The 23,307-nt window shown below is 51.8% G+C and overlaps 6 protein-coding genes across 6 annotated transcripts; 4 read left to right on the top strand and 2 right to left on the bottom strand.

Annotated features, from left to right (window-relative positions):
* Positions 1-1,376: 1,376 nt before the first annotated feature.
* Positions 1,377-6,981, bottom strand: ACET3X_004894 (uncharacterized protein; the record flags this gene model as incomplete). Its single annotated transcript, XM_069451039.1, has 8 exons — positions 1,377-2,275; positions 2,322-3,176; positions 3,241-3,626; positions 3,685-3,801; positions 3,850-4,123; positions 4,249-4,601; positions 5,579-6,092; positions 6,150-6,981. 7 exons carry the CDS (start codon positions 6,979-6,981, stop codon positions 2,551-2,553), a joined length of 3,102 nt encoding a protein of 1,033 aa, XP_069306938.1. The 3' UTR covers positions 1,377-2,275; positions 2,322-2,550.
* Positions 6,982-8,261: 1,280 nt separating this feature from the next.
* ACET3X_004893 (uncharacterized protein) lies at positions 8,262-10,016 on the top strand (the record flags this gene model as incomplete). The annotated part of the gene is made up of 4 exons (XM_069451038.1): positions 8,262-8,486; positions 8,551-8,625; positions 8,676-9,698; positions 9,747-10,016. The coding sequence occupies 4 exons, from the start codon at positions 8,262-8,264 to the stop codon at positions 10,014-10,016; spliced, it is 1,593 nt and encodes a 530-aa protein (XP_069306937.1).
* A 620-nt stretch (positions 10,017-10,636) lies between these two features.
* ACET3X_004892 (uncharacterized protein) lies at positions 10,637-13,641 on the top strand. Its single transcript, XM_069451037.1, has 4 exons — positions 10,637-11,636; positions 11,702-12,163; positions 12,213-12,782; positions 12,831-13,641. Exons 1-4 carry the CDS (start codon positions 10,910-10,912, stop codon positions 13,472-13,474), a joined length of 2,403 nt encoding a protein of 800 aa, XP_069306936.1. The 5' UTR covers positions 10,637-10,909; the 3' UTR covers positions 13,475-13,641.
* A 2,515-nt stretch (positions 13,642-16,156) lies between these two features.
* ACET3X_004891 (uncharacterized protein) lies at positions 16,157-17,936 on the bottom strand (the record flags this gene model as incomplete). The annotated part of the gene is made up of 3 exons (XM_069451036.1): positions 16,157-17,486; positions 17,544-17,884; positions 17,931-17,936. 3 exons carry the CDS (start codon positions 17,934-17,936, stop codon positions 16,157-16,159), a joined length of 1,677 nt encoding a protein of 558 aa, XP_069306935.1.
* Positions 17,937-18,170: 234 nt separating this feature from the next.
* ACET3X_004890 (uncharacterized protein) lies at positions 18,171-18,683 on the top strand (the record flags this gene model as incomplete). The annotated part of the gene is made up of 3 exons (XM_069451035.1): positions 18,171-18,230; positions 18,280-18,551; positions 18,662-18,683. The coding sequence occupies 3 exons, from the start codon at positions 18,171-18,173 to the stop codon at positions 18,681-18,683; spliced, it is 354 nt and encodes a 117-aa protein (XP_069306934.1).
* Positions 18,684-20,701: 2,018 nt separating this feature from the next.
* Positions 20,702-21,732, top strand: ACET3X_004889 (uncharacterized protein; the record flags this gene model as incomplete). The annotated part of the gene is made up of 3 exons (XM_069451034.1): positions 20,702-20,936; positions 20,989-21,677; positions 21,727-21,732. 3 exons carry the CDS (start codon positions 20,702-20,704, stop codon positions 21,730-21,732), a joined length of 930 nt encoding a protein of 309 aa, XP_069306933.1.
* Positions 21,733-23,307: the final 1,575 nt, after the last annotated feature.

Below are 23,307 nucleotides of genomic sequence, written 5' to 3'. Positions count from 1 at the left end.
GGTTTGTTTTAACCTTGGGAACGTCGAACAAGGTCCATCCAAAGAAACCGCGCTAAGCCTGCGCGCCGTAAGTTAAGGGGGCCGTGCGCCCGTCGATTACCCCGACGCCACCAGGCCTCCGAGGTGAAGCATCACTGACGCGTTGGCTTCACATGTTCTACAAAGTGGTGAATGCAGACACGAAGCGACGCGTAGAGGGCATGTCGTGTACAGCAATATAATGATCCCTAAAGGTCATAGCCTCGCCTTCTGTCCACCATGGTCTCGCGTGTCTTCTTCCTCGCATATCGTTACCACCGACCTTCCCCATGCCTTCCGCGCCTTTACATCCTCCAGCGCCTTAGCAACCGTCTCCAGCCCAGAATACCTCTCCTTGTATGTGACAGGGCGTATTCTCTCATCCTCTACTAGCTTCATAAACCCGTCCCAAACATCCTTGGTCCTCTGCGGATCTCTCCTGCCATCTTCCCCAAACCGCTACCATGTGTCAGCGAGCCACTTTTGAAGAAAAAAATCATGGCCGGAGCAAGGGCAAAGAAATGCGCAACTTACATAACCAAATACTGCAACTCCCTTAAGCAGAATCCGATTCGTCCTTACGTTTTCAATGCTCCCGTTCCTGGCTGCGAATCCTACCACGACCAATCGTCCCCGATACTTCAGACACTTGATCCCACTCTCCACGGCCCCAATCCCATCATACACAACATCCACTCCCTCTCCACCTTCAGTCGCCTTCCTAACCCTGTCTTCCCACCCCTCATCCCCATAGTCCACTACGACATCTGCACCAACCCCCTTGACCACCTCAGCTTTCTCAGATCCGCCAACAACAGCAATGACCCTGCAACCTATAGCCTTTGCAATCTGCACAGCCATGACACCCAGTCCACCGCTCGCACCAAGTACAAGCACCGTCTCTCCAGCCTGAAGCCGCGCAACCGAGAGCAAAGCACCATAGCTAACCGCACCGCTTCCGCCCACCGCACACGCCTCGGCATTCGTCCATTGCGACGGGACACGACGAACGGCATCGTCAGAAACACATATCTGTTCTGCGTAGGCGCCCAGGCCGCCGCCAAAGACTCGATCGCCGGGCTTGAATAAACTGCTTTCTGGGCTGCGGGTTACGATGCCTGAGAACTCTGTGCCGAGCGTGAAGGGTGGTTGCACATGTCTGCGGTTGTTCTGGTGCAGGCCTTGTGCGTAGAGGAGGTCGACGTGTGTTACTGCGGCGTGAGTGATTTTGATGTGGATATCCTGGGGTGATTTCGGGGTTGGGGATTGGATGTTAGATGGCTGTAGGTCTGCGACGTTCTGAGTAGACGGTGTTAATCAGAGAGTGGTAGTGCGATTGGGTACTTGAATGGGCTTACCGAGATGAAATTGTCAATGTGGATTCCCTTCATTTTTCATTCTATTCAAAACTTCATCATCATCGGGAAGAAAAAAGGTACTATGATATAATATGCAGCGGCCGTAGTAGACAACATGCATGACGGGAGATCGACGTGTGTGGGGTACGAAGAGTTGCCGAGGTTTGAATGACTATTCGGTTTCCCTACCCGTGAACAAAGACACTCGGTTCTTCACATATACTATCTTTTCTCGAAATAGACTACATTAGTGTTTCGTGTAGGGCAAAATGTACTACCGTAGTGTAAGCTATTTATACAGAATGCATGCACCAAGCTCAAGCACGAGATGAACAGAAGTGCTTCCAGAAACCCCCATGCACCGTAACACCATAACCAGCGCCATTTCCTCAACCATGAAATTATGCGCCCGGGGCCTGATCATCAACCTGTCCCAACTGCGACGATGCCTCACGCTCTCTCTGACGTCGCAAATGCCATTTCTCAACATCCGACTGGGGCTTCTTCTTCGTCTCAAACTTTTTACGACCTTTCTGTGCCGCCATGTGCACTTTCGTCCAGACGGCGGATATAGCGATCAGGCTAGCAAGACTCAGAGCGACCCAGAACGTGACATAGAACATCAGCCAAGATCTTTGTTCCTCATCCGTGATTCCTGTTATTGACTCTAGGGTTGCCTTCTTTTGTGAATGCATGCTCGGTACAGCATGCAGCGTCGTGGTGATGGCAAGCTGCTGTGTTCTAATGATGGACTCGAGGAGAAGATTCGAGATCGGGGCTTGTCGGCCTAGGATGCTGAGGAGCTCTGGCATGGATATGTTGAGGCCGCTGCTCAGTGCGTCGAGCACGAGCATCACGTCGATATCGGAATCTCGAGACATGACGGCGCTGCCGACAGACTATCCATGTTAGCGCTTCTTTGTAGCGGAATATGTTCTGCCTTACATTTTTGAGTGATTTTGCACAGTTCAAATGGGAAGAAACCAAGGTTCTGCGTCCAGGACTAGTGAGTTAGAAGTTGGAATCGTAGACCAGTGGGATGACCTCGGCGTACACCTCGCGTCAGAAGACGCAACGGAGAGGGAAAGAGTAACTCCAACGTCAGACCACTCGCGTGCCGTTGGGAAAGAACGAGCGCGAGGATGTGCAAGTGCGGTTCTCCCTAAAGAAAGAACTACCACGTCGGCCATCCGTTAGCCGACAACATTCCGGAATGAAATACATTATTATCCTGCGAGGCGTCTACACTTGGGATATAGTCCATTATATCGTCGAAGCCTAGCGTATCGATGTCGAAATTGAATGCATCGTCTAATGATATCTGTATATCGGGTACCGAAGGGAACGCATAGGTTGCGCGGGTCGCGTCCTGAATCGAGATTTCCTCAATGCTCTCAGAAACAGAAGAGCATGGTTGTGAGGCTGAGGTCGCCACCGGTGGCGTGGTCTTTGCGCTTGATGCTTCCCTCAGCTTCTCATACTCTTGTAGGAGCGACATGAGAAGACGAACGCCGTGTACCGCAACACTCGACGTGTAGAATATCTGCAAGAACCTGATGGCCTTTTTCACGTACAGTTGGTACTCTTGTGCTTCCCCGTCCCCCTCAGCGCGGTGGAAGAGCTCCAATATCAGGCAAATACCAGCCGTGACAATAATAGCTTGCTCAACCCACCATTGCGGCTCGTTGGCATCGCGGGCGTAGTACAAGTTGACGATGTTCTTTGCGGCACTTATACAAGCCCATCTGCTGTATGTATAGCGTGGATCTTTGAAGCTCTTGCTCAAGAAATGTTGGTGAACTGAATCGCGAGAAGTAATGTTAGCGTAGGTTACGCATGGGTATAATAGGAAGCTATTACTCACTCATGATGATTTTATGATTGGTAGACGCTTGATGCGTTCTCCTCGCCCAAGTCACCCATTGAGGCCAGTTGGGATCGTGCGGCGTCCGGGGCGAGAGGCATTCTGGCACCTTTTCCGTACATGCGGCGCGCATCTCACCATCGTATTTGAGTATCGCAGCGTACTTGGTAGCGTCATCTTTGTCTAGAAGCTCGACCATAGTGTTGTGAACGTCAAGAAGTACCGCAGCGTGGTCGAAAAAGTAACGCCCAACAGTCGTGATTGCTGGTGTTGCTGCATTGGAGAGCGGCGTCATAGTTTCTTCGTCTAATTCGCGTGGCCTTGCGCTTGTAAAATGTCGCCATTGGAGGGTCAGCGTGTAAGCGGCCTGTGAGATACAACACAGCCTAAAAAAAATCATTAGTTGGTTCTTTTCAAATCATCCTGATTGGGCTGTAGACATACCATTCTTGGCTTACAACTCCGTACCACACTCTGCGACCAATTTCACGCTCAATGAACGCCTCCTTCTGATCAGGAGTTAGTTCAGTTATCCTCTCGTCGTCTGGATGCGGACCAAGTCTAAATCGTTAGTTATTAGTATTTCACTTGGGAGTATGTGCTACCTACTTGTGCAGACCTAGCCCCTTGGCAATGATAACCCCGACGCTACGCAAAGCGATCCATTGGTTTGTTGAGCCGACGAGATGCTCGTACGAGTGCATGATATATATCGTCTGCACCGAGTGGATGCTGTATTGCAATGTGTAGTTGCCGAGGTTCAGACATGATATTGATGCGGCGCCCCATAAGCGTGCTTGCTGGACTTTGTCGTCGAGTGAAAAGCCCCAGGAGGCTGAAACACCTTCTGCTGAGCCGATCATACCGGATGAGAGGATGGCAACTACGATACTTGACGTTAGCAGCTTCTACAGTGAGAGACGATGCGGAATGCATTCTTGGAACTCTTTCCAGTATGAGTGTGCCACAGGAAGGAATTCTGCATCACTAGCAGCTGATAGTACTTACATAAGAGTGCAGTCCATTTCCAGTCAAGATTCTGCAGATCGAGCTCAGATGACTGACTGTAGGCCGCGAGCAGTTTCCTTCTGAAGCTTGGCGCATGGTAGATGCCACCAATCCAGTATAACATGTACTCTGCATAGTAATCTACGATTAGTAATAGCGTATCTTTCGCAGGCAAAATAGACTGTAGATACTGCGTCTCCACTATTCTCGCTGCGTTGGAGTAGCAGCCGACAAGGGGGGTGGATCCATTCGCTCCATCTCGTCCTGGTCCTTTCGATCTGCCGTAAGAGAAGCTCTTGTCGAATAGGGTTTGGTTGGCGTCTGCATCCTTCTCCTTTAGTATCGCACCAATGCTAATGTCGGGTAAGCTGTCTCTCCATGCTGAATCTGCAAGGGGACGGGCTGGATTTGATCGAGCCTTGGTCGTGGGTGGAGCATGAGGAATCAAGGGTAGCAGCGCCTGAGAATCCACATCGGGAGAAGGAACAGACGAAGATGTGTCGCTCCCACTAGCTCCCGAGAGTTTCCTGGGATATTTGCGATGAATATTTGGGTTGTATCCATTGACCCATTTGGTAGTACACAGATGGCCTTCGTTATTCTGGACACACCTTGTGCAGGGCGATTTTCGATCGCACTTCTGCCGTCGTTGAGAGCATCGCGTACATGTCTGACGTTGTTTGGGCATGACTTTGTCCTCAGTGTCTTGCGTACAATCCGTGGTCGCACAACACCCTTCGCTAACTCCCTCCGTCGTGCTTGTTTTTTCCTGTTTGTACGACGCTGCGGGCACGATGGATCGAGATGAGACGGTGAAAGAGCGGCAAATGACGCTTAAGCGAAGTCAAACAAGAGTGAGTGGCGGGCAAGGCGTACAACCGTGGGAGGTCATAAAGTTCATGTACGAAGTGATGTGCAGATCGTACAACTCTCGTACAACCGACAGCACTGGGATCTCTGCTTCATTAGTCCGGGCGAACAGTGCTTGAATTAGCATATGTAAGCTGATAGATCTCATTCGGACGAGACATCTCCAGCGCAACGGACGGACATATCTGGTTGTATGCAGTGTGAAGTGGTGAAGTGGTGAGGTGCGGAACGGGATGATGCTATTGAGTGGGTGTCTGTGCGTGCGATCTGCGGAGTTAAGAAAGCCGGACTCACGCTCACCAAAGTCAAGCCTGAAAGTCCCCACACTCAGTTGCAAGTCATCCATGGACGTACCTTGGCAAGCATTCAGTCAACAACCAAGGTGGTACGATGATGTGACGCGTACGGTGTACGTAGATTTACGTGGTATGTTTCGAGCTCGGCATACTACTAAACTAACGCAAACACTTTCCAGTCCGCAATGTACATCCTCGTCACTACATATATACTCGATCCAGCCATGAGCATGACACCTGAGAAAACATTCAACCCCCAGTACTTCCCGTTTTCTCGATCGACAATAGCTCCCGCAATCGGATTACCGGCCAAGCCCGCAAACGATATGCAGGCAAATACAACACCGACGCGTATTCCAATCTGATCAACCTTGGAGATGTGAGCTATCTGGGCCGGCAACAGTGAGACGAAGGCACCCGAAGCGAATCCGTAGAGAGCGGCGAAGGTGATGTATGCCGCGTTGCCGGATGCGGGGAGAGCCAATGCGAGGACGAGGATGCCGGCTATCAGACACCACAAAGATTGCATGTTAAATTTACCGACCTTGTCTGCGAGAGCACCGGGAATTATACGACCGAAGATGCTTGCGGCGTTGAGAATAGCCAGAAGATATCCAGCTAGGCGAGTTGACATTCCATCCGACAGGGCCTCAACCTCAATAAAGTTGATGGGGATGACTAGACATGGGGTCAGTATAAGGCTTGTGAGGAGGTTACACAGGGACAGAAACTTACACATTCCCATGAAGAACATGAATGACGCAATGGTTAATAGGATGAAGCGAGTGTCGTTGAAGGGCTCCAGAAAGACCCAGAGCTCGAATGTTCTCGGCCTCGGCGGCAGACGAGATTTGACGGTAACGAACGCGATACCCATCATGCCGAGGATGAGGAACGCCAATGCTCTCATCGTCCAGCCGTAACCAATTTGGGGGATGAGATGCGTTGCCATGATGGGGAAGATGATACCGCCTAGCCCACTGCCAGCAGCCATGACACCGTACGCCAGCCCTCTCTTCTTGAGGAACCAAGTAGGAATGGTGCTAGTTCCCGCCTGGAAGATGCAGTTCAAGCCTAGGGGGCTGCAGATTCCTTGTGCAAGGACAAACTGCCAGTACTCGGTACAAAGGCTCGTCATCATGAGACCAAAGACATGGAAGAAGGTCCCAAATAGCAGTATGTATCTGGGGCCGTAGTTGTCATAGATGAACCCGACGATAGGTCCAGGCGCAAACATGACGAAGATCTCGAGAGAAGCTATCCAGGCGATGGTGGAGGGCGAGTAGTCACTGAGTTGATTCCGCTGGTAGTAGCTCTGGAACACTCCAACGGCGTTTAGCCATCCGAATGAGCAAAATAGACAGCAGAAGCCGCCGAGAAGACACAGGTATGCATCCCTTCCGCCATCAGGAAACTGACTGGGATGAAACGGACTTGTGGCTGCTGGAGGCTCGGTCGTATCTGGTTGCTTCTCGTCAAGCGATACTGGGGGCTGTTCGGCGTCGGTATGAGGCAGTCGTGCTTTGTCCTCGTGAATCGAGGCCACTGAACTTGTCGTTTGTGACATGGCGAGACAATATAGTGACGAGTCGAAGGCTAGGGAGCAAGCGGGATTGGTGACACAAGTCTTGGAAAGCTGGGCAGGGACATGATTAAGTAGTGGATGTCAGAGATTGGCTGCAAGAGGCGTAACAATGTTTGCTCCTTGCCTTGGAATCTGTGGAACTCAGGAATGGTCCCAATCTGGGTAAGCTTGCACGTAGGGGTGCTCGGTCTCGGCCTCGCCTGCCTGTGAGACCGACACACCGAGCCCGTAACCTGGTACACATACAGCGTGCGCCTCTTCGCAACAACTAAAGAAGCAACCAGTGCGGATCTAGTGACTCACATTTCGAACGACGAGCTCGGATTTTCGCCATGTCTTGCTGCAAGCTCGGCGTTAAGCCTGCAGGATTTGAGTCGTACCGTGCCTAGCGGACATGCGTATGGAGATGTCGGAGATGGAGGCATGTCCGAAGTCGCGTCTGACAGAGTACTGATACCGTTGTACTGAACATGGACCCCATATATGCCTGCAGCGATGCAAAACTGTGTGCTACCAGGGTTGGACTACAAAGCATGGCTCTGCGTTCAGAGCAGCACGTTTTACAGTGAGACAACCACATACCCGTCTCCTTGGGCAGAACTGGTACTGACACCGAACGTGCATGGCTTACCCAGAGGCTGCAATTGCTGTTTCATGGCTGCAAGCACGCAGCAAGCTATCAAAGCAAACATTTGCAAGAGCTGAATGCATCAAAGAGGCGTCTGGGCGTCAAGGTAACGATACAGTGGTCGTGGTACAGAGACGACGTGTGGAGGTGCAGGGCAGGTTCGCCTGATCGGGAAACGCGCGACTTGGTTCTTCGCCAGCCTTCCAATGGATTTTGCCCTGCTCGTCGCTGTGGTCCTCACTAGCACTGCTTGCACGCGCACAACCGGCCAACCTGCTCCCCGTCTCTCCTACTACCCTGACGCTCTGATTCCATCTCTCTCGTATCCTTTGGGAGCTGTGTATTTTTCTGCCATCTCCATCCGCCGACCGCCACCACCCCGCCCTCGTCGTTTGCAGTCTCGACGGATTCGCTTCCATCTCTGTGACACCGGCCCGGTATGCGCAAATAGCCCAACGGCAGCTTTTTGCACTACTGACATTGCCGTGCTCTCTTAGCATCTAGGCGCCTATCTTCTGCCTCGCGTACCTCACATCCCACTACTAGACTTCGCGCAAAACAAAACGCAATTCGCCCTTTGTCCCGCCGCATCTCGCTCCCACCACCACCACCACCACCACCTTCACATTCAAACATGGCATCCACCGAATCATCCGGCCCTGTCAACGGCAACTACGCGCCCCAGCAGTACGAGAACAGCTACTCCACCGGCGCCTCCAACTTCACACCCTCGCAGCAGCCCACTGCCTCGCAGCCCGCACAACAAGCTGCCGCCTCAGAGATCCCCAAGGATGAGGTCGGCTGGTACTTTGTCGAGCAGTACTACACCACCCTCAGCAAGAGCCCCGACCGACTCTACGTAAGTCGCATGCTGATTAGTAACCTTGTTTTCCTGCGGGACACGCGACTGACTCAAATGACAGCTCTTCTACAACAAGCGCTCCCAGTATGTTTCCGGTGTTGAGGAGGACAAGGTGAACGTCTGCCTAGGCCAGAAGGTATGTGAGGCATGCCCAATTGCAGACAACACGAATTGACACATGCAAAGGCCATCAACGAGCGCATCAAGGAGCTCGACTTCAAGGACACCAAGGTCCGCGTCACCAACGTCGACTCCCAGGGCTCCGATGCCAACATCGTCATCCAGGTCATTGGCGAGATCTCCAACCAAGGCCAGCCCCACAAGCGCTTCGTCCAGACTTTTGTCCTCGCCGAGCAGACCAACGGCTACTTCGTCCTGAACGACATCTTCCGCTACCTTGCCGACGAGCCCGTGGAGGAGGAGGAGGACCAGCAGGAGCAGGCCGCACCTGCCAACGGTGTCACTGAGCCAGCTCCTACCGCTGCCGTCCCAGAGAACGCCGACCTGAACAAGAGCGACGAGATCGCGACCAGCGAGGAGGATCTGAACAAGGTTGACGACAAGCTGCACCAGGCCGCGCAAGAGGAGCCGTCTGTAGAGGAGGTTGCGCCCGCCGCTCCTGCTCAGCAGGTTCCGGAGGAGATTGAGCAGCCTGCAGCGGAAGAGGCACCTGCTGCCGTCGAGGAGAAGGCCGCTGAAGAGCCAGCCGTTGCCGAGAAGACCACCGAATCTGAGATGCCCGCCGAAGCTGCCCCAGCGCCCGCACAGTCCGCCCAAAAGGCCGCTTCCGTCGCCATGCCCTCTGGTCCCCCTAAGCCTGCCGCTCCCCGAACCTGGGCCAGCCTCGCAGCCTCCGCGCACAAGGTCGCTACTCCTGTTGTCAACGCCCCCGCCGCCCAGCAAGCCCCTAAGGATTCCAAGGCCGCCACCCCCGCTCCCACTCAACCCGCTGCTGCTGCCGCTAGCCAGACCACTGCACCTGCCCGTGACCAGTCCCCAGCGGCTAGCCAAGGCGAGGCCGCTGGCTGGCAGACAGCTACCGGACACAAGAAAGAACAGTCTCGCGCACAGAATGCAGCACCCGCCGCCGACCCTGACCAGAAGCGCGCCTACATCAAGAACGTCTACAGCCAGGTTGACGACGCTGCTCTGAAGACTGCCCTGACCAAGTACGGCGAAATTGAGTACCTGGACATCAGCCGCGGCAAGGTAAGCAAAAGTACCCAGCCATACCACGTCTTAGCTAACATAACCCAGAACTGCGCTTTCGTCGACTTCAAGACCCCTGCCGGATTCCAGGCTGCCGTCGCTGCCAACCCCCACACGATCAACGGTATCGAGATCAAGGTCGAGGAACGCCGTCAGAACCCTGGTCAATTCAACAGGGGAGGAGGCTTCCCTCGTGGTGGTGCTCCTCGTGGCCGTGGCGGCATGGGTGGTCAAGGTCCCCGTGGTAACTTCCAACCTCGCGGCCGCGGTGGTTCCGTGCGTGGCGGCCGTGGTGGTGCTGCCCCCCAGGAGGCGTAGAGGCATTACGCTACTTGACACGCCATTTTCTTCCTCTTCTTCATCCATCCATCCATTGTTGAGTCCGTTTGACTCGACAGCCTAACGACTGACGGCTTTAGCCATGTACTGTACTCGACCCCTTTCAGCGCTTGTATAAAAGTCATTTCATTTCGAGGAAAAGTCTGGGCGTATGCGTTCGCCATAGGGTTCTGAGCCCTTGCATAGCGAGTGGTTTCGTTTCTGCATATTTCCTTTCTGTATCCGTGTGTATCTGTTTCGCCGTTTTCGATCATGTTCTCTTCTTCGCAGTCGCATTCTTGGTCACCTAATGTATAGGGAAGGCTATCTGGTGGGTCCTAGGTACGGGCTAGGGATGCCATGGCATCTGGTGTAATGGATGTACGGCATGGCTTCGACGATAAGAGGATCAGACGGACAATGACAGCCAAACTGTGAGATGATCTAGTACGAATACAATCAATGATATATGCTCGAACACTGCGTAGGGCACTGATGTGCGGTCGTCTTGTGATTGCTGATAACGTCACCTGATAGTGCGACATTGGCTTAGCGTAGCGCTACAACGAAGGCTGATTCGAGGACACGCAAGCCCACCTGCCTCAGCAGCAGCCCATAAGCTTCAGGGCGCGCCAACCTGCGTTTTATGTATCGGGGGGTGACTTGTACCCTGATACCTACACCCATTTGCTCTTCCTCCCACTCCACTTATTATAAAGACACCAGCGCGCTATCGCAGTACTAAGGGTGCAGTAGATCGCGCGGGGCTAAGCGGGGCCGTCGCGTGCATCACATCACCACTCGGCATCCCTATTGAGGCTGATCACGTCTCTCGCCCTCCGACTTTTGTTCTCGCACACTCGACAACATATGCCCCCAACAAGACTGCAAACATGCGACCGCAACTGGGCGGTGACGCCCTGCCTCCTGCTGTCAAGCCGCGGTCCCGCAAGTCAAGCGTCGATCATCCTACCGCCCCTTCGAGCAATGTCCCCACTACCTTTGTCATGAAACGCGTCGAGGACTTGGAGCATACCATGGCTCCTCACGGTGTGACTGCTACGGCGAAACAGCACGACAACAACTTTGGAGTGCAAAGCCTCGCAGATACTCTCGACGCTGCCTTTGGCCCAGAAGGTACAGTAGCTGGCGCAGAGACAGAAACGGCTAGTAAGACACGGCATCAGGGTGCGAAGAGTTCAAGATCCGAATCGCACAGCTCTTCGACAGACTCAGCCCCGCCACAAGACAAATCCAGGACCACTTCGGTACGGAAGCTGAGGAGGAACTTTACCAACCATGACTCGATTACGCACTTCAAACTGCCCGTCACGAGCGCCGACATCCCTTCTCCGCTCCCCACCTCCGCCATGGGGAGCACGCCCAGGTCGGCTTCTATAGTCTCGCTCAAGTTATCCGACGAGGAGTCTACCATGGACGATGCCGTGAGCCAGGCCGTTGTCTCGAGTGGCGAGGAGGACGAGCAGGTGGAAACGCAGCAGGATGCCATGAGCTTCCCACAGCTTGTCATGCCCGAGATGCAGATGCCTAGAAGAAGACCTTTTACAACAAAAGGAAAAGCCATGGGAAAGCTCAGGGTTATGGTGGCAGGTGAAACAGGTGCGTAGTCGCCGCGATATGCGCCAAATACTCTTCGTAGAGGCTATACTGACAACGTGACACAGGTGTCGGCAAGTCCTCTCTCGTTCGATCCATTGTCCAGGTCTGCGAAGACATCGTGCACGTAGACCCGCTGTCACCCTCCCAGTCGTATGCGCAGCCACGCCCACCCAAATCCAAGTCTCGTACAAAGAAAGCGGAGCACGCAGTCACAACACGAGTGACTGAAATCCATGCAAGCACGAAGCCTTATCCCCACTGGTGGACTGATGCTGAAGAGAGTGGCGTATTGCGAAGAAGAAAGAGCAGTATTGATACCGTACTTGAAAGAAACATCTGCTTCGTAGACACACCCGGCTATTCGTCGGGTTCAGCGGAGAAGGACATTAGCATGGTGGTAGACTATGTTGAGTCAATGCTATACCAAACATCATCCGTAACAACACTAGAAGACAACGATGTGCTTGGAGTCGTCAGTGGCAGTGGGGGCGTCTTAGTTGACCTTGTGATATACTTACTACCACCGCGTAAGCTCACCTTTCGCTCGTACCGTGCTTATAACTGACGTCCATGTAGACACAGACATAACGAAAGACATTGAATACATGCAACGATTGTCACACTTCACCAACGTCGTGCCCGTCATCGCCAAATCAGACACCCTTTCGGCGCAGGAAGTAGTGGCTTTGAAGACTTCTATCCTAGCACGCCTGCAGACCACTGCTGTCAGACCATTCTTCTTCGGGAAGGCCATGGACGACGCATTACTTGCTGTGCAAGGTCTTCCAGTTGCCAGGACCTCATCATCAGGAGAACCAAGCGAAGCAGCCGAATATCCATTCACTACACCAACATATCCTTACGCAGTCTCTTCGACGTCTGGGCCAGACAATGATAACATGGACGCATCGTTGCTCATGTCGCCTGACTATGTGCAGCCCCTTCTTCCTTCCGAACTTGCTGCGTTGGTAAACCAAGTCTTCGACCCGGAATCTATTGCCTGGCTTCGGCACTCGGCAGCAAAAAAGTTTCTAGCATGGCGGCGCAGGACGAAGCTACCGGGAGATTCTGTGATGATGCAAGGTCTGGCTCAACCGCGCAGTCCAACAACAGCTTCAGTGGGATTGAATGGAGCCAACATGAATTGTAAGGCATCATCGTTGTTGGCGTCACGCAGGCTAACATATCTGTCAGCATCCGTAGCGTCTTCAGTCTTCTCTGCTGCGTCACCATCGGGTGTCTTGGTACCAGGCTCAGGGTCTCCCTTCTACACTTCAAACCTCCAATCCCCACTCTTCGCCTCCTCACCCTCGCTCGCAAACTCCGACACGTTCGAGGCCCCAGGCAACTTCTCCCTTGCGAGATACAACAATGCTAGACAAGGGGAACACGGTCTTAGCGAGATAAGGATAGCACGATGGGCAACAGATCTGCAGCGCAGTCGTCGCAACGAAAGAGAACGGTTCGAGGAATTGCAAAACAACGATAGGGCGAAATGGCTCCTTGAACGTGTCGGCGAAGAGGTGTCCAAGGGCACAATCGTCGCATCACCGGGCGGTCCACCCAGAGCCGAGTGGGCAGTCGTCCGCCACGGCGATGAGAAGAAGACTGGTAAAGTCAACTATCGGTATGCAAAAGCTGTTGGTCTAGACTCGCGAGATCCGCTCGGCTTGTGCAACTTTGGTGATGAGCTTAAGCGACAGAGTTTTGTGCTCGTCAAGGTTCTGGGCGGCCTCAGCGTGCTGGGTGCTGTTGCTGTGGCGGTTTGTAGGGCATGTGGGATTGAGACGGGGTTGCCGCATGGTGGGTGGTGGGAGTGGATTACTGGGTCTGAGTAGCTCGTTGGTTGAGTTGGGGTGAATACCTGGATCTCGCAGGATATATGTTGGGCGATGTTGGGGTGTGCAATAGTATCCCTTGGGGGGTTTAGTCTATGTATGTGGTGATACCTTATAGATAGCTTTTGGCATTGTATCTGGATGGGGCGTCTCTAACCGGATGAACATATACTTATTCAAATGGCGAGTGATGTCAATCTCCAGTGGTGTCGCATGCATGGTGGTGGGTAATGTGATATGTTCCTTGTGCGGCATGGGTGTTTTGATGGAGATAAGGGTAGCCATCATGGTTGGTGATACGCATAAGTTGGAGATGGAAATTTGGAGTTTGGGATCCAGAAGTTTTTCTTGTTTGGGAAGGAGGTTGGGAATGGACTTGTCGTTTAGCGGGACATTAGTTGAGTATCAGTCAGTCAAGGTGTAAGGGAAGTGGAATGTGATGTTGGTTCTGGAAGAAGATACGAAGGGCGGTCGCGACGGCAGTGACTGCCTACTAAGAGCATGCAGCTAGGATATAGCTAGACCGCTTATACTGTTGGATATGATCACTAGATACTTGCTCATAATCTAGTCAAGGTCGCTGTTGCTGTCCTGCTAATGATGGAACTTCGGTTGGTAGGTTATGCCCGTATTCCCTCGCAGCTAGACTTTGTGATGCAAGTCATCCGCGGACTGCTGTAGCGTGAAACAAGTACGGGATAAAGCAAGGGAACCAACGACATTACCAGGGCACTTCCATGAAAGAAGGAAGAAGAAGCCTGACAGTTGCATGCTTTTGTTGAGAGTAGTGTGGGGATTGTGGTGTGAGTGAGAGCGGAGATAGGCACCGTTGGCCCTCTCTCATTGCATCCTGTTTCTGGGTAATGTGCATATAACCCTGTAATATGCTAATGCCTTATCGCCTGGTGATGCGGTCATGACTTGAGTGGATAGTCATCGCTGTCGAGGTCAAATCATGAACGTCGATCCGGAGTCCCAACAAGAATTCGCGACGAGCTAGCCAGTGTATACGTAGACCTTCTTCGTAGCCATTGTGCTCGAGCGTTATGTTGTGACCACTTAGACTCGTGACTATAGGTGGTCTCAGTTATGGCAGCATGTACTGACCTTCATGCAGGTTTTTCCTTGTTGTCGTCCACATGTATGTCTTGATGATTTCCCCCAGAAAAACCCCACCTCAATCTAGCCCAAGCGCCATGAACGTATTTCTCCAGTCTCTGTAAATGCAGTTATTTTAGCGGCATTGACTTGAGCTGAACCTTTGTATGTAAACTTGGCAGTGTCATGACTGAGCTAGCATGGCCCATATTCAAAGGTTTCAGTTACCGACATGAACATGTTTTCCAACGTAGAAAATATGCAGATGCTGATGATAACAAAGACTTCTGTTGATTCTCTTCCCTCTCTATTTCGTTGCGCTATGGGCCAGTAAATAGTTCACTCCGCGCAACGAAGCGCAGGTACAGGTCCTGCGAATGACTATTGTTAAGAGTCCGAGTTTAGATGTCTTCCCGACCAGTCCTGTTGCAATTCACCTAGAAAGCGATACCCAGGTCAATTTCGGGCCAGTGAGACGTCAGATACTAACGCTCACCATCACAGAGGGTGTTATGAAACCACTGATATTGGTAGCTGAGGATGTTGGTTCGGCCGCACATAACCGCAATCTAGCCATTGCGTGCCGACGACAGGCATCCGTCATTCTACTCGTCTGATCAAAATCGAATGCTATGTTCACCCGGTGACCCAAGTCATTTGGAATTCCAGTGCTGTGGATGTAGTGCCTTGGCTCCAGCCTGCGACACGTGATGCGGCTCTGCCTGTCCACTGAATCGATGGGACTCGCTTATCAGGGGTCAGCGGCAAATGATGACGCCAGTGGACTCCGGGGAATGTTTTCAAAAGCGCAAATTTCGAATAGAAGTGCTTAGCTCAGTACGAACGGCACGGTGGCGCTTTTCTTCAAGATTCGATGCCACGGATTGTTCGACGGACACGCACATCGTGGTATTTGTTGAGCAAAAGCTCCCAGTAGAACTGCAACACTCGGAGTTTGGAGGATTTGGCTTGATAGCCGCGGAACATCCTGGTGCTTTTTGGCGCAAAACTACAAGCTAGAGGTTGGAGGGACACCGGAAGAGTGAGGCAAGTGCAGGCAGCACACCGATCGAATGCTGCAGAATCCATAGGTATACACGCAGCCGAGTGGCGACCAAAAAGGACAATGGAAGGATGTTACACGAATACGACGCTTGCTCATGGCGCCTGTCGGCGTAGGCTGTCTTGCCGTTAGTGGAGATGACTGGGATGAGAGGTGAGACATATACATGGCAATTGGGGTTACTTCTAAACGGTGTATGCAGGACCCTCGATCTGCGTCATGACGAAAATCGGATGTTCCCGTTCCGTTGGATTATGGTCTGATCTTTGCCGCTGTGACATGCGCCCCCACGGATACCAGGCTTGGTCGGCGGATGATTTTTGTATGGCGCGATTACCGGTATCCTCAGTCGAAGCTGCTTTTGTATGCTAGTGTCGCACCAGATCTCCACATCCTGCAACTCGCTCGTGCATCGACCCTGTGTTCGTCTGCTGGTACTCGGTAACACAACGCAACTGATTCTGCACAAAGATCGCATTGCCCTCAAAGTATGCCCGGTACTGCAGGTGGCGGTAAGAGCTTTACTGCGAAGCACCCTGCTCTTGTTCCTCCGCCTCTTCCCAGACGCATCTAGCACACATGCAATCTCCACCAAGTGCTCCCGAGGCCCACTCTCGCCTGTCCTTGACTGACAGACGTACGTCGCAGTAGTGGCCAAACACCTCTTCGTCCTTCCTGAGGCCAGGCCCTATGCTTGGGTCTCTACCTTTCCAATCAACCAATTCCTCACGGGTCCAGAATCGAATCGAACCACGCCATTCCCAAGCCACGTTTGGATCGCAACTGTGATTCGCAAGGCACCACATCGGATGGACCGCGCTAATCTCGGGCCTTCCGTCGAGACCCTGTCGTGCTGACGCTGTTCCGCGGAATTTCGCATACAGCGTGTTGAAGATCCAGGTATCATAGTGTTGACTCTGCGTGAAGATATTGATGTCCATCTTCTCTAGAATATGCAGCGGCATAAGTATGTTACTCTTGAACGAGAAAGGTAGTGTTTGTGGTAGTCCAGCGAATGCGTCGCTTAGGCCACCCGAAGAATGCGCTTGCCATGCAACGTCCAGGTCTTGACCATGGTAGTCGCCCCAGATATACCGCACTTCCTTCAGCTCCAGAGGATGGAGGTCCTGGGTTTCTGCTAATGCTAGTGCGCGGACAAGTAGAAGGTAATAGAGGTAGTCTGCTGCTTCACGTGCAGGTACCTTCTCTTGTTCTACACTGACACCACATAGTGCAGGATGATAGTGGTCCTGGGCTAGATCGTGACACTCCTCGCTACAGAAGAAGACCTCGTCACACTCTTCACAGGATATTACTGTATCATCTCCGTTCGAAAGCGGTATAACACAAGCATCGCAATACGACTCATGAAGTCTCGATATAGCAGTGAGCAACGACTTCTCCTCTAGGATGGTCGAGCCAGGGGTTATGTCGTCCTTTGCAAACAAGCCCAGCTGCTTAGTATATTGCGTTTCCGGTGTTGATCCGTTAGGCATCAAGGTGGTGTTGAGGATAGGTAGTTCAGAAGCCCTGACCTCTAGTCTTGGTGCAATATCCGCAAGCTCCTTGTTGAGAAAGTCGAGGCACTCCTTCGAGAACCGGTCTGGCTCATGGTGGTTCCAAGGGTACCGTTCGCGACGAACGAAACCTTTGTCGGGGTATTCTTCTACATCTATATCCTCGGCGGACTCTCCTTCACGTTCAAAGTGGGACCGTAAGCGTTTCCACAAAGTCTTCTCGTGATCTTCGAATATCAGTTCTCTCGGGAAAGCCTTTCTCGCGCGAGAAATGTAGTCAGATGCACTGCGGAGACACCCACAATCCAACAAGCATCCAATCAGTATATCATGACTGAATCAGTTAGCCTCTCAATCAAAAGGTGCACCAACCCTACAGCTGCTTACATACGCGCTCTTAGACCATCGTGCTTGCGCCCATGCTAAAACATCTTCCTTTTTAAAAGGAGATGTCTTAGTCTCATCGTCTAGGTCCAGGTCTGCCATGCGCTCAGAGACGACATCCGTCCAAGCCGCCTGCAAGGCTTGTTCGTGGTATTCGCCTTCTTCGACTACTTCATCCACCAAAATTAAGGCCTTATAGGCGTCTCCTGCGGCTAGATCTGGGTATCCGAGTGCCCGGTATGCTTTTGCAAGTCGAAGACGGCATACTATGCTGTACGGTTCTTCGACTGTAGTTTCCTGGAGTGCCACCAAGTCTTCACACAGCTTTTCGCGAACAGAGTTCCTTCCCTAAGAATGTTAAATCAATATTCAGAACACATAAAATAGTACTTGCCTCCATCGAAAAGTTAGATTTATTGATGTATGATTACTATGTTTCGTGATTTACTGAAACTTCTGCAACATCGTGTGGGGGCTGGATTGTTAGCGGTCGCGCTATCGATAAGACAGGGCTAGCTCGGTCATCGCCACTTCCCTCACAAACACCCCTCATCATCCATGTGCGACAAGTCAGCTTTGCCATCAGCCGCCATCAATTGGAACATAGTGACAGAGAGGAGACGTATTCGGAGATATGCTTCCGTCTGCAGCCGAACTCGTTGCGCGGTACCTCAGAGCGAATGGGTACACGCAGGTTACGTTATCCCTTCCTCGGCTATAGGAAGGTACTAATATCGAGCCAGACTTTGAACAGTTTCGTACAAGAAGCTGACCTGCCTCCTGACGCAGGCTCAGCTTCCGATAGTACGGTGACCATAGAGTCTATATTGCAAGAAAAGAAGACCTTTGATCTCAGCTTAAACTTTGAGAAGCTTGGGGTCGACGACAACGAGCGAGGATGGACCATTCAAGCGCCTGTTGAGCCGAGAGTGGTGGGATCGTTACCGAATCGTTCCAACATACTCAGTGTTTCGATTCTCGATCTTATCCTACCATCAACGCCAGAGACTAAACAGTATGTTGCTGTCACTACGGCCAATCGTCAATTACACCTGTTGGACCCGAGCTCGCATGCGCTTGACTGTGTTCATACTATTTCCAGCTTCCAGGACTCACCAACTCTAGACGTCGTTCCAGTGGACTCTAGACGTCTGCTAGTTGCCTCAATGTCTGGAAAGTTGACACTATTTGATACAGCGACCAACGAAGTATTGGAGCAACGTAGAGACCACTCCAAGTATTTAGTCAAGCTCTCCACTTGGGCTTCGGAAGGCAGGCATATGCTTGTTGCTAGTGCAGGATGGGACGCTAAGGTAGTCCTGTACGAAATCGATAGCAACACTGAGCAGTCACGACTTGGAGATCCGATAGCCACGCTGACGTTACCGAGCATCCCTGAATCGACTGTATTTGTCAGCTTGCCGGGAGACAGTACGCCCGTCTTGGTTGTCGCTCGAAGAGATTCCACATTCCTACACTATTACGCTGTGCCGAGTCCAGAGTCACCAGCGTTCACCCTAATCGGCAAGCAAAATCTCGCCCCGCATTCCAACGCGTGGGTTGCATTTACGCCATCTGATGTACAAGTCTGCCCCACCAATCCATACCTTGTCGCGATCGCAACTTCTAGCACACCGCATATGAAGCTATTGATAGTGAAGCTTTTGCTCCCTCCTACCCGATCTTCGGTATCGGATACAGGAATTAGTTCGGAATCGGACGGCTCCTTGACACAAGCATCACAAGCTAGGGCTGAACTGCTTGTTGCAGACAAAGAGGAATCAGCTATACTAGTCAACGTTTCCACTCTAGCGCCACAGACGTCTTACTCCACGCCACGCCTAGTATGGCGTCCCGACGGCTCTGGAGTATATGTCAGCTCTGACGATGGAGTAGTTCGTGGAATCGAGACCAGGAGTGGGAAGTTGATTTCATCATTGAAGGGACATGAGCCTGGATCAAAGCTACGATGCCTCTGGTCAGGCCAAATGGTAGGACCCGTTTCTGCCAATGGCAAGGCCGAGTATTTAATATCCGGCGGCTTCGATCAGAAGCTCATCATCTGGGCCCCATGTTGACCTTGCTGTACACAATATTCTCTCGGCTAAGGGTGTATAGTCTATCCAAGAACATCGAAATATCTACTTACTGGTGTCTCGCAGAAAAGACAACAGTATCCAGTTCTTCGCCAATGCTATCGCCAATGCTAGTGCTTGATTGAGAGGATGTTTCTGACTTGACCAGATACGATTCTACGATTGATACTGTGTTCTATCTCCTAGGACACGATAACTATGTACTAGGATCGGCCGTTCCGGATAATATCGCTTGCATCTCACTTGTACGTGATGAATCAAAGACAATGCAGCAAGGACCAGGTATAGCAACAGCACCTGCAATCACGGCAGCACCCAAGGCACACTGGAGCGCTTCTATCAACATGCATGTCCAGGCCTATCGTCTCCAAGAGCAATCACTCTAGTAAGAGTAACATGTCAAGAATATGTCTCGAGTGCCCGATATAGAATGAGATTAATTCGTTTTTGGTCTCCCCAGTCAGTGAAGAAGCGCTACCCCACGCCAGACAATATTTCTTTGTAACAGCCTCGACGAACAACGAACGTAAAGAGACAGTCAGAGCGTATGATAGGCACGGTTGCATATTTCATTAGACAAGTTGATGACGCTGTGACCAAGGATTGATGGCGCAGGGCAGTCCCGTTAGCGGCGTCAGATCCCGCATTACAGCCGCCACGCAGTAGTTCGGGCGCCCAAATCAAGGATCCATTATCAGCTCCAGATCGTGGCGCGGGGAAGCGGGAATCTTCCTCTATGGCTCCATGCCACAATGCGCAATCTGGTTATTCGTCGACTAGGATACATGGATCCTTACACTTACGATACGAGGCACTATAGAATACGGAGTACTCATGGTTTAAAAGTAGAAGTAACGATCTCGTCCCACACGATCTCTATCGCAAGCTTTTAAATCATTCTCGTTCCATCTTCCAGCATAAACGACTGCCTCCGGATATTGTTCTAGCTTTCGGGTTCACTTCGTTTCACAGTCTGTTTTGATCAATCACATCCTCATAACATCATACAGCGATCACCTGTTGTTAGCAAAGATATTCCATCTACAACCCCTCCTGTCCACACAGGATCATGTCATACACGGTATCCCAGAAAGAAGGCGACGAAGACTTCTTGCTTGTTGTATCTGGTACTACACGCTATGCTCCTTACTTGGCCGGGTGGCAAGAATTCAAGGATCATCTTCGTAAGGTGGTCAAGGAGCAACCTGGGTGGGCTGATGTGTACTCTAGCCAGGGTCAACGACGAGGCGAAATACAGGGCTGGTGCCGACTCAAGAACAGGGAAGACGCAGATGCAGTATATAGTAGGTACTTGAAGGCATGAAACTTGGTGCTATAATCTAACCTTGTCTGCAGGAGTGTACTACCGATCTAAGGGCATGCTGGTGCATGTTTGGGAAACCAGTCGTAAGGGTGACGGTTACCGATTGATGCGCTGCAACTGCTCCACATTATTTCCGGAAGTGCCCGAAGGAGGCCATTCGACTGGGCGTTGCGGCATTGACATCGGAAGAGTGCATCAGCTGGGTGGTGGCCGAGCAAGTACCACGACGGCGTCAACGCCGTATGGGGCAGGACAGTCCAGATACCCGTACGCGATGCAGCCGCAGATACATGGCTATTCCCCACAGCAACTAGTATACGCCCCTGCCCCAGTTTACCCAGCTTATGCTTTGCCGACATCACCAGTCTACTCGACTAGCACGAATGGGATGCCGGTGAATGTCCAGGGTGGAGCAGTCTTGACAGAAGCCCGCGGCATTTTCATTCGTAACCTGAACTACAAGTGCACATCAGATGATGTCAATGCGCTGTTGTTGCAGACTGTTGGTTACGCCATCGATATCCAACTCCTGAAGGACACCAGGACTGGTGTCTTCAAGGGTGTGGCAACAGCCCAGTTTGCGTCGAAGGATCTGGCGCAACACGCGGCAAACACACTCAATGGACGAGAGTACATGGGTATGATTTTGCATGTACGCATGGATACGGATGCTACCGTGGTGGGGCGAGCCGAACCCGTAGTGGTCAATGGGTCGTACAGGGTAAGCGTGATGGAGTCCATGTCACAGAGCAATTTCTAACACATGACAGCACTAATCATCATTGCCAAATTGAATCCCGGATCGCTTTGGCGAATCATAATATCTTTAGCGAATCCTCGACATTTGGGGGTGTTTTCGGCAGCGGAGCAAGATTGTGAGGCGCAGGAACATGACGAGTTTGCACAACTGCTGCACGTGAGGGCGTCATTGTGGAGCATGCATCCCCCCCACTTAATTTTGTTCCATGTCTTCAGTAATGGAAGTGAGAATGGCAGCGGCATTATCTGACCTCGGCAATGTTTCTTCGCGTTTTGTACACCAAGATGGCTTTCGTTTCCACAGTGTTGGGCTACAGAGGCGCTGAACTACTGGCCCCGGGGGTTTCAGGTTCTCGTGCATATTGCCCCATTTGGCAAGTCGACTAACTCTAAATCTGGACTGGCGTTATACATGATGAGTCTGCAAATAAGCAAACATAATATGCCAAGCTCTCCAGTGATCATATCAACACGTTTTGCATGGGGCTCTATCCAGCTACAGAACCCTACATAGGCCAAGAAACACATGTAGTTGTTTCTTAGCGTAGGCGCCCATGGCGGTTTCCATGCGATACCACGCTGCCATGCAGGTGGGCCTGGTGACCAGGTCTCCGGGTCTTCGGGTGGCCTAATCAGATCTGTCAACACGTAGGCTGAACGTTAGATCGTCATCGTCATCAACAGTGATGGGGCAGACTTCCCCGGCCCCAAGGATAAATCGCGCTATACAATTACTAGAACATTAGATAACGAATCAGCAAGCATAACACACGTGCTCTACGTATCTTCGGCAACAACTCCAATAAATTGACCTGCATCTTTTTCACACTCACGACCACGAATGGGCACAAGGCTGATGGCATCGCGTGAACAAAACGGTCTACCATAGCCGAAGTGTTGCACACATTCCCGAGGTCACGTCATGTTTCCCTCGATATGCATGGTGATTTGCTGCGACGTCAACAACCCCACGCGAGACAAGGATACTTACTAGCTCAAGCCGACATCTACGAACTGAGGACAAGAGATCTAGAACGAACATTAGCGCAAGGCGCAACGTCAGATCGTGGTCGGCGACCCCACACCAATGCTATAGCGGTGTGACATTATGGTTGCTAAGTAACAAGGGTTAGATGCAGGATCTCAGATTCGCATGTTTCACAGCGCCCTAGGATCCACGCGTTTTGTGTGCAACGGAGCACGAGCACCAGTATTGCTAATCGACGCTATCTGGTGTTAGCGATGGCAAAAGACGGAGGATTTGCTTCAAAGATCTCACCGAATCAAATAACCTTGAAAGTGAGGCGGGCCACGGACTGCTATATGCCGAAGCGGCTAGGCGGTGGGTGGAGCCGTGATGAAGTGATATCTGTGCGAATGTGCAGTCGCCAGCTGAACACTCCCAACTTTGGAATCTCAACTCCCCATTCTCGTATACTCTTTGCTTTTGTTAGGCCTCCAGTGCAGCAAGACCCCCTGGATATGTCAATCTTGGAAGGCGATCAAATCTCTCCAGCAGAACACCAAGCAGACTTGTATCTCCCGGCGGATCACATGATGAGTGAATTCAGGAGTAGCACTTGCCATTTTGT

Source organism: Alternaria dauci, chromosome 4 (genome assembly GCF_042100115.1).
Source record: "Alternaria dauci strain A2016 chromosome 4, whole genome shotgun sequence".
In the NCBI taxonomy this organism is placed as follows: Eukaryota; Fungi; Ascomycota; class Dothideomycetes; order Pleosporales; family Pleosporaceae; genus Alternaria; species Alternaria dauci.
Note: the sequence above shows the minus strand (reverse complement) of the source record. Positions and strands in the feature narration are given on the sequence as shown.

Excerpts from the sequence above, each read along its gene's own strand:
- ACET3X_004892 (XM_069451037.1), top strand. The coding sequence starts at position 10,910 with ATGCGACCGCAACTGGGCGGTGACGCCCTGCCTCCTGCTGTCAAGCCG. Across the intron at positions 11,637-11,701 it reads TATGGTGGCAGGTGAAACAG|GTGTCGGCAAGTCCTCTCTC; the intron begins GTGCGTAGTCGC and ends AACGTGACACAG. Across the intron at positions 12,164-12,212 it reads GATATACTTACTACCACCGC|ACACAGACATAACGAAAGAC; the intron begins GTAAGCTCACCT and ends ACGTCCATGTAG.